Below are 10,586 nucleotides of genomic sequence, written 5' to 3' on the forward strand. Positions count from 1 at the left end.
CAACAACAACTTAGGGAGGATGGAGTTTATTTCAGCATCATTGAGAAGTCAAGGAAGGAACTCAAGCAGGAACTTGCATAAGAACGGAGAGCTTACTGGCTCACCTGGAACTTCGTGTTTAGTCAGCTTGCTTTAATAGCATAGGAGCACCTGCCCAGGGAATGGTGCCACTTACAGCAGGCTGGGCCTCCTACAGCAGTTAGAAATCAAGACAATTCCCCACTGACATGCCCCACACATCATCTGATCTGGGAAACCCCTCATTTAAGACTCCCTTCTCAGATGACTCTAGGTTTAACAATCAATTCAAGCTGACAGTTAAAGCTAACTAGGGCAGACAGAAATGAGGAACTATACTGGAATTCAGAATAAATGTCATCCTTGTGAGATCTCAAAATGTGGAACTATATTAGAAATCAGAATAAAGGCCATCCTTGTAAGATCTCAGGCACAAATGAGAAACTATATTGGAAATCAGAGCAAAGGTCACCCTTGCTTATAGAGTTCTAAAGACTTTAGCTTAATTGTGTCCATGCTCTGAAGTACTATAAATAGGTAAAATACAATGGCTGTAGGACATGGTTACCTTTAACTTGATTTTAAAGAAGGCTGTCAACAGTTGAGGCTAGACAGAGATGTCATCAAGCAGAGCCACCACAGAAATACTACACTATTATGACAGAAATACTATTACGACAATGCTTAGTAAAATCACAAGGCTGGGGCCACCTCAAGATCCTAGAATTGTAGAGCTATCAGTGAGACCTAAAAACTCAAGCACTCATAAACACATTGTTACTGCTCTACAGTGCCCAGGACATGAGATACAGTATCAAAGAACACCATCCTTCATCATTTAGATCAATGCTATTTTCTCCAATGGGCTTTATACTTACTAGGAACCAACTACTTTCTTCTTGCCTAGCTCTCCATTTGGAATGCCTGCCCCACCATCGTATTTTGAAAGTATGGCTCACAGTAGGCCTCAAGATGAATTGTGCTTTGAATGTCACCCATATCTTGATTCATTCAGATGAGACGCTGAACTTGGGAAAATTGAGTTGATTCTGTACTGAGATTTCTTTCAGATCCGTGAGACTATTATAATGAAACACTATGGTTTGAATTCTTCCAAAATACACAATGACAAGAAAAGGGGGGAGGGGTAGGTAGGGAAAGGCAGAAAACATTTGGGCTCAGGTAATCCTTTCTTTACTAGGACTAAAGGCATGTACTACCATACCCAGCACATGCTGAAACTTAATCACAAATAGGACTGTACTGAGAGGGTGGAATGTTTGAGAGGTGATAAGACTAGATTAGGGCTGAGACAAGTTCAAATATTCTCCTGTCCTTGCTCCATTTTCTCTAGAATGTTCTTTCTCCATGTGATATCTTTTGCTATGCCAAGCTATAGTACCAAGGCCTGCTTCAAATGCAGCCCTTTGATCCTGGCCTTTCCACACTCCAGAATTGTAAATTTAAAAATTTGCCTGGAGGTGGTGGTGCATGCCTTTAATCCCAGCACTCAGGAGGCAAAGGCAGGCAGAGCTCTGTGAGTTTGAAGCCAGTCTGGTCTACAGAGCAAGTTCTAAGACAGTCAGAGCTTCACAGGAAAAGCCTGTCTTAAAAACCCAAAAAGAAAAGAAAAAAAGACGGTTCTTTTCTCAATACACAGTATTTCTATTTTTCCAGTTAGTCAGAAAAAATACCTTTTCCCACCACACTCTTCCATTCAAGCAATCAATAAATCCTGATAATGCCTCCTTGAATTTTACAGTTTTTTCCATCTCCAAAGCTACTTCCCCAGCCCAAGCCCCACATTGTCCTTCTTACCTGATAACAATACCCCAACCTAATCATCTCATTTGTTCTTGCCACAGACAAGATATTTCTCTATATCTATCTATCTATCTATCTATCTACCTATCTACACCTACATATATATATGTATATATACACACATACATACACATATATAAGAGAGAGAAATAGACATATATACACAGTCTATTGTGCAATTCTTAAGCTCAAAAGCAGCCAGATATTTTCATGCAAGCATCTCACTGTCAAAAAGGCTTCTTTCTCATTTAGACCACCACCACAGCGGCTTATCAACATCTGTTCTCTCTCTGTGTGTGTGTGTCTCTCTTTCTCTCATTGACAGCTGCTTCCACTCTCTCCTGCTCTCTTGTGATCTCTCTCTCCACTCTCTCTCTATCTCCAGGGTTTCTCTGTGTAGCCCTGGCTGGCTCTTCTGGAACTCACTATGTAGACCAGGCTGGCCTCAAACTCACAGAGATCTGCCTGGCTCTGCCTCCCCAGTGCTGAGTTTAAGACATGCACCACCACTGCCAGGCCACAGCTTGTCTCTCACTGGCTCTACAACTCTCCTAAGTACCCAGAGCACCTGACATATTCTCTTCCTTATCTCCTGTCTCTTCCATAGGAAGGTAAAGTCATAATCACTGCTGCAGCCGTAAAGTGTTATCCTATCTAACAGATATCCAACCTGCTAAAAGAATGGCTCAGGGCTGACAGAATGGTTCACAGGGTAAGGGCACTTACTGCCAAGCTTGACAACCTGAGTTCAATACCTAGGACCTGTTGCAGGATATTTGATCCCACTGTGAACCCTGAGATTGTGAACTGGAAAAACTTGTTTCTCATTTGGTGTGGCTCAGCCCTAACACACACCTTTAACCCAAGAGCTCTGTTTACTGTAAACAAGTACTTGTAGATGGCCCAGCCCTTTCATCCAAGAGCTTTCTGAAAACAGGATTAAATAGTTAACCCTAGGTCAAGAGGTGAACAAGCAACCAAACAGGAAGCAAACATGGGGGAAAAATACAAAGAACAAAAAACAGAGAAAGAGGAGGCAGTTTTACCTGTTAAGTTTTATAGAGAGGTTGAAGAGAAAGCAAGCTAGACACAGGTGAAGAGACAACAAGCCAGAGAATGAGGAGTCAGAAAATTAGAACTGATTGCTGGAGTTAGTTTGAAGCCAAGCAGAGTGAGAAGGAGCCAGAAGACTGGAACAGATTGCTGGAGTTAGTTTGAGAATAAGCAGAATAAGAAGGACCCAAAAGATTAGAACAGATTTCTGGAGTTAGTTTGAGGCCAAGCAGAGCAATCCTGAGGCCAAGAGAAAGGAGATTGAATAAATCAGATGTGGAAGGAGTTTAAGCCAGACAGCTTAGTTGAACTAGCCAAGAGCTCAGTAAGAAGTAGAAAGGGTAAGCTTATTCAGCAGTAAGTGTCAAAGGCTGAAAACATTCGAGGTCTAGATTAGATTGTATGGAGGCTAGAAGCTTCCAGGACTAGGCCTAGGTTAGCAGAGGGAGGCTGTAAGCATCCAAAAAAAACCAATTTAATCAGGCAAATTAAAATTGCTTTTACAGGAATCTACATGGTAGAGAGAACTGATAACCACAAACTGCCCTCTGGCCTTCACATATGCCATGCTGCATACATGATTCCCCTTCCATGTCCATAACACACACATACATGGGGTGAGGGGAGTGCTGAAAAATGGCTTAGAAAAGTGTTGGATGACCCAACAGTATAGTTAAAAATGCTCTAATATCAACAGACATAGGGCTGACCAGATGGCTCGATGGGTAAAGATGCTTGCAGCCAAAGCTCAAGGACCTGAGTTGATCACTGGGACTCACTCACATGGAGGGAAAAAACAAAAAGAAAAAACAAAAACTGATTCTGGCAAATTAATCTGTGACTTCCACATGGTATGTAAGTCCTGCCCCCCAACCAAAATAAAAACCACAAACAAATATATGTTTACAAAAAAGATAAGTTCACCAAATAGGATATACTAAATGCACAACTATGAGTGCTAGATTATAATCTGGGGGCAGGAATGAGAAATAAATTCTTGACACAAGCTAACAGCTTTCTCAGTTCCTTTAGCTTATATCAGTAATAACAATGGGGATGGTTGCACCAGAACATGATGATGCTGAACCTGGTGATGCTCACCAGGTGCCTGTAATTTTCCACACACCTGGGCCTCACCACAATCCAACTGGGAGGCATTCTTATTCCCACATTACAGAGGAAAAACAGACTCAGAAAGTTAAGTAGCTGCGCCAAACCACAGATTTTGGAAAGATTCCCTTGAAATTCAGGTCAGTATGTATCATCCCATAAAATATGGAATTTGGTAAATCGGAAACTAAACCCAAATGACAGGTCATGTAGATAATGGGCATTTCATTCTCAGCACTCTGGCTATCATGTTCCCTGTATTGGTTGGTCCCTCTGTCCTGAAATTCCACATGGAACAAGTAACTTGCTGTGCTGATAGAGCCCCTCGCCAAGCACAAAGCCACTGAAACCTAAGTTTTATGGTACCTATTGTGGACAAACAGCACTGACCTAAAGTTTATCACAGTTGTATCATTAAACATTCTCCCTGCATACTTTATTTGAAATGCAAGTGTTCTCTTGAGAGTAGTAGCAGCAATCTGGAACAGGAGTCCACCTTTATTAGCACAGCCCTGAAAAAGGGACTATTTTCCATCACTTTTTTTTTTTTTTTAAGTATTAAAAATATAAGAGGGGGTGGGTCAAAAGCATCTCCTACAATGCAGACCTGTCTGCCAGAGTCAATATAGAAAGCTGCCTTGGAAAGGAATAGTGACTATGGGCTAAAAGAAAAACTTTGAGTCAAGCAAAAATATAGAAAATACGGTACTAATAAAATCTGGTGTCAGGTTACAGTGCAACCACAACACGGTAAGATACAATAGGAAAAGGTTCAACCAATGGGGGCTGAGATGAAGGACAACAGACAAAGCCAACCTGCCGCAATGTAACCCCTGGGGCCAAGTCTGTTACTTTAGGTGTAGTAAAGGCTAGCTGTAAGCTTCCTCTCATCTTAGTCTGTAAACTAAGGGTGAAGAGACACACACAGGGATGAATGGAGCATGAGCTGTATGTTATACCTTGGGAAGGCTAAAGGTGAAGGATGTGGACACTGACCTCAGCTACCTGCCTTTTTGGGTAAAGTCAGCAGCACCTTGGATGAGGGCCCTTCTTTGGATCAAGGAAAATGAGGGGTGTTGACTGTGTTCTTTGGTATTTACCTGGAGATGGTCTGACTAGGAAACCTTCCCTGCAATTCATTGGTTCCTGTCCATTCCTGGATTTGGTCTAAAAGCTCAGAGAAAGAGAAAGACCATTCCTGTACATTTCATGTGTGCCTTCTCAAGGTCCAAGTTAGAACACTTGTACTTTCCAAGAATTCCAGGGCTACAAGAAGAAGAAAGAAAAGAAATTCCTACAAAATACTTCATCTGCCCTCCATCTCCAATCATCAAAGCAAATTATCATTACTCCTCCCAGAGAGTACAAAGTTCCTATATTAATTATATCAATATTTACCTTTTAAAATCACCCCCTAACCCACCCAGAACTTTAAACAAACAAAATGGGGGCTTTTGATCTCAAAATTGTTTTCATCTGAATTAACTACAATGGGTTGTTGTTTTTTTTTAAAAAAAACTTGATTAGACTATATACAAAACACAACACCCCACACAAACAAACAGAAACCAACGAGACAGGACATACTGGCTACTGCACCCTTCAGGTACTCAATCACTTCTAGGGATCCTTGGCATCCTCCAGCCCTCCTAGGACAAGAAACGAATATTTTCTTGGGGATATTTCCTCAAATTCCAGCATACACCTCTAGATGTAAATCAGTGAGTCTAAGTCAAGGGGGAGGACAGGAAATGTTCAATAATATTAGGAAAATAGCCTCAGATAGAGAGGTGAAGCTAAATTAAGTAGATGATCTGATGATTTTCCATGAACATGTAAGTAAGCAAAAGTAGTAAAGCCCAAACACTGAGGGCCTAGAGCAGTCTATAATACTGCAATATGCTAAAAGAGCTCCACGCTTAGGCAGTTTTGTTTGGGAATTCTACAAATTTTAAAGTAACAGATAATTTTCTAGGTATTTTGAATTGAGCCAGGTTTGATGGTAGAGGCTTGAAATTCTATCATTTGGTGGCTGAGGCAGGAGGCCCAAGAATTCAAGGTCATCCTTGGTTACAGAGGATTAGAGGATAGCCTGGACTACTTAAAATTCTGTCACAAAGTAGTTTAAACTGTCTTCCATGGAGAAAGAGAGAGCCCTACCCCCACCCCACCCCCACAGTGGCCAAGCTGGCCCCAAACTCCTGGGCTTAAGCACCTTTCTCTTCCTCAGCCCCCACAGGTCACTATGCCTGGCCAGAGAAAACTTTTAAATAAGCTACAGATAATGCTAAAACAGATGATAGAGACAGCATTTCAAAAGGAAGTTTCAGGAGCTGGAGACATAGTTCAGTGGTCAAAAGCATGTACAACTCTTGCAGAGGACCAGTTCTCCACACCATGTCACATTGCTCACAACCTCCTGGAACTCCAGCTATTGAGATCCCATGCCCCTCACCTGGGCACCTGCATTTATCGCACATACACATAATTAAACATACAATAACTCTTTTAAAAAATTGTTCATTATTCCAGTACTGAAGAAAAAGAGAGAAAATTTTAGATGAGCCTTATAAATAATAACGTGCAATTTCTAAATAAAATACCAATAGAATTCTAAATAATATTACTTATCTACAAGATGGAAAGATTCTATAGTAAAAAAAAATCTATCACCTGCTATACTAAAGAGAAAGACACTCTGATCCTGCCACAGATGCTGAAATGGGTACTTAAAAAAATCCAGCTGCCATTTTTTATTTTAAAGCAGCACCAGCAACACAACCCTTAGCAAAATAATTAGCATGACAATCAATGGCAAAAGAACACCAAAAGCACTGTCAATAAAGTCATGAAAGTGCCAAGTATCAGCCATAGTACTTAACTGTCATAAAGTCATAAACTAATCAAGAGTTCAGTATCACCCATAAGTACTTGGCTGTCAGTAACATCATGAACTAGTCAAAGATGTCCAGAATCATCAACAGTACTTGGCTTTCTATTGGGAAATACCATGAATAAAAAAAGACAAAGAAACAAGTGATCTAAGAACTGGAAGACAGGGGACAAAATTCTTAGGACATGCAGCGACCATCATAGCTGTAACTGTAAAAACTATGAGAAATAATAAGTTACTAGTTATGAGCTAATACAATAAGAATGTATGCTATGATAAAGGATCCTATTTTCAACAATAAAAAACAAATAGGATAAAAACATATAGGAGAGACCAGTAAGATGACTCGCCCAGTAAAGGCAGTTGTTAGAGAACTGAGTGCGACCCTAGAACCCATATAAAGGTAGGAGGAAAAAACAAATTCCACAAAATTGTCTTCTGACCTTTCACGGACACATGCATTTCCACACACATATCATACATACACAAAATGATAAACAAATAAAAATAATGTACAGAATGTTTTTAAAGGAAGTAGATAGGTAGGGAGTAAAGAAAAAGAAAAAAACATAATTTTAGGATAAACTCATCAGTAAGACATTTCTGAGAATTTAGGAAATTTGTGCGCAGACTAGGTATTATACAAAGTTGATATATGGTGCTTCCACTACTACATTGTTTCAAATCATTCTTTTTGTTCAAGTTATCCTAAAATGCTTATAAATAAAATTTGCTTAAAAACAGTCTAGTTCCCACCCTGGAAAAAAAAAAAAAAAGAGGGCTGACTCAAGACCTCTAAACACTATAAGCTTGAAAGTGTGTGACAGAGGATCATTATAAGGTTTTCTCCACTTTCATGTATCTGGAAGTATCCAAAGAAAGGAGTTAAAAGAAATAGGCAAGGGGACTGAAGAGATGGCTCAGCAGTTAAGAGCTGACTGCTCTTCCAGAGGACCTAGGTTCAATTCCTGGCACCCACACGGCAGCTCACAACTTCTGTAACTCCAAGATCTGACACCAACAGACATACACGCAGGCAAAACACCAATGCACGTAAAATAAAAAGAAATAATTATAAAAAAGAAATAGGTAAGATGAAAAATGTAGTGATTATACACAGTCTTACGAGCAGGCAACTTCCATTGATGGAGGTCACAATCAGTACTAACTCTTCAGTGTGTACTTTGGCTTTACCTGTCAGTCATAAACACACCCTTTGGCCCACCAATTCCACTTCTAGGAATTAATTCCACAGATACTCATTTATTCAACAAGCATCTTTTCCCACCTACCACTTGACAGGCACCGGGATACAGAGGTAGAGAAAGCAACCTGCTCTCTTTGCATTCCCATTCTTGTTGGGGAGGAGACAGGTAAGCCAACTCAAGTATGCATGCAATTATAGCAATTGCAATGTCAGACAGGTGATAAAATAAGCAGGGCTGGGCTGGCCCAAAGGAAGCACATGCATGTCTTGCAAAGACAACCCAAAGGAAAGCTATGGAGTAACACTCTAATCTGGCCTTCCTTCATTATGCTTTATTCCCCTAAAGCCTCTATTCATTCAGAGGATGTGGGCACCACTTGAATGCTTCTCTTTGTCCCACAATATTAATCAGGTCCTTTTAATACAAAGAAGGTGTCAGAACCTCCCCCAAACATTACTGTGCATAGCAATTTGATTTTTCAAAGGAAGATTTTCTAAGTTATCTAACTTATATGCAAAGCATATAAAGTGTAATTGAGCTTTGAAGGGTTTTTAATGTACACTTTTCATAAGAGAAATTAAAGAGTACATCGGTTTTTCAAGAGATTAATCACATGCTAGTTAATTTTTAATTAGTAATACATCTATTTTGTGTGCATGTATGTTAGGTGAATTGCATGGAGGTTAAAGGCCAACTTTTGAAAGACAGTTCTCTCTTTCCATCACTAAATCACTTAAGTCACATTAAGGAGCCTTCACTAGCTAGGCAATCACACCTACCCCTTGCTAGTGAATTTTACCCACAAACAAAACAAAACCTGGGGCCAGGCACAGTGGCGCATGCCTGCTATCCCAGCACTCAGGGAGGCAGAGGCAAGTGGATCTCTGTGAGTTTGAGACCAGACTGGTCTACAGAGCGAGTCCAGGACAGCCAAGGCTACACACAGAAACCCTGTCTTGAAAAACCAACAAAACAAAACAAACAAAAACAGAACAAAACACAGCCAGTTCTCCCCCTTCTACAAGACTGAGAATCACTGACTTAAAGAGATCTCTGTAGTTTAAGTTCATGGTCTTTTAAGCACAGGGCTGTAAGCTCCGATTCTTTCTATTTGGGTAAATGTTTTTACATGTAAGTAAGGAATGCTCAATGCAAAATGAAATGACCGCTACAATTCTTGTCTTAGGAATATCGCACACTAACATCTGGTCATGAACTATCAATACAAAACTGCCAAGAAAGGTAATAATCTACAAATTGTCAGACTAAGAAACCGGCATATAGGGAAAGAAACCTATCCCTACGAAATATGCTATTTTATTTTTGAAATCAGCTTTACATAACTGCCTCTTCTCCAACCGAAAGGGAGGATACAAACCTAACTAACCAACTGACCAACCCCAGAGGACTCCCAAGTCCTTACAAATTGATTCTCAATGACCAATTCCTGTGCAGATTTCAAGTGCCTGGAACCACCTGCATAGTCAATCACCAGTTCCCTCCAACAGCTGAGAATGAATACGTCCAACCTTTTCCTTGGACTTTAGAAACGGCTTAACCCTCCAAAGAGGGTCGACAACCTGGATGAACTACCGAAGGGGAAGGACCAAGCACCCGTAAATTTCCCAGACCGAGGAGCGCTGCTATTGAGTGAGCTCCGTTTGAGGTCAGGGCAAAGCAGCAGGTGAAGTGGCTAACAGCATTTGCAAGGGGCTACGGTTCTCCCTCTTCTTACCAGCAGCCTTCCTAACTCGCCGGGAGACTCTTCCAGAGCCAGTCAGGACTACTCGGCCCTGATTACTACTAACCCGGTCCCTGAGTATCCCCGCGAGCTAACTTGGATAAGGGTCACGATGCCAGGGTGATGGGTGGGTTAGCGAGAGGCCCGTATGCGGTGGACACCAGGGAAGCGAGATTTGGAAGGAACATTCCAGAGGCAAGTGCCGGGAGGAAAGAATGGGGCTGGACAGTCCCTGCGGGCCAGGCAAGGGAAGGGAGTCTGAAGAAGGGTCGAAGAGGACGCCGGGTGGATGGGACCGTGTGATGCTCCCGCAGCAGAGCCTGGATGGTGGGAGCCTGGGACTACCTGACTGCCCGCGCCGCGTCTCACCTGCCCAGAGCCCGCTTCATGCCCCCGTCGGCTGCGCAGCGCGGCTCTGCCGGCCCCTTGCCCGCCAGACGCAGGTTCTGCTTCAAGCGGCAGTCGGCGTCCAGCGCCGCGGCGGCCGAGCCGGAGGAGGACGAGTCTGAGGCGGCGCAGCGCTCATGCTCCAAGGTGACGGGCTCGGTCCGCTTCCTCATCCCGCGGCCCTCTCGGCCGGCAGCCCACGGCGTCCTGGCTTCACCCGCCTGCCCGAGCCGCAGTCGCCGCCGCTCAGAGCCGTCGCCGCCAGGAGCCGGGAGCCCACTGCCCGTCACATCCCAACCCCAGGCCGCGGCGCCCGCTATGGACAAGCGCCGGAGGCCGGTCGGCCACGGCG

The 10,586-nt window shown here is 42.5% G+C and overlaps 1 protein-coding gene across 1 annotated transcript in view; it reads right to left on the reverse strand.

Moving 5' to 3' along the window:
* The window catches only part of Abhd12 (abhydrolase domain containing 12, lysophospholipase), a 66,781-nt gene extending 56,198 nt beyond the window's left edge, over positions 1–10,583 (reverse strand). The window contains exon 1 of the mRNA XM_021660710.2: positions 10,217–10,583. Within this exon, the coding sequence (XP_021516385.1) occupies positions 10,217–10,407 (191 nt within the window). The 5' untranslated portion in view covers positions 10,408–10,583. The remainder of the gene's footprint in view (positions 1–10,216) is intronic.
* Positions 10,584–10,586: the final 3 nt, after the last annotated feature.

The sequence above is a fragment of the Meriones unguiculatus genome, chromosome 4 (assembly GCF_030254825.1).
Source record: "Meriones unguiculatus strain TT.TT164.6M chromosome 4, Bangor_MerUng_6.1, whole genome shotgun sequence".
Taxonomy (NCBI): domain Eukaryota; kingdom Metazoa; phylum Chordata; class Mammalia; order Rodentia; family Muridae; genus Meriones; species Meriones unguiculatus.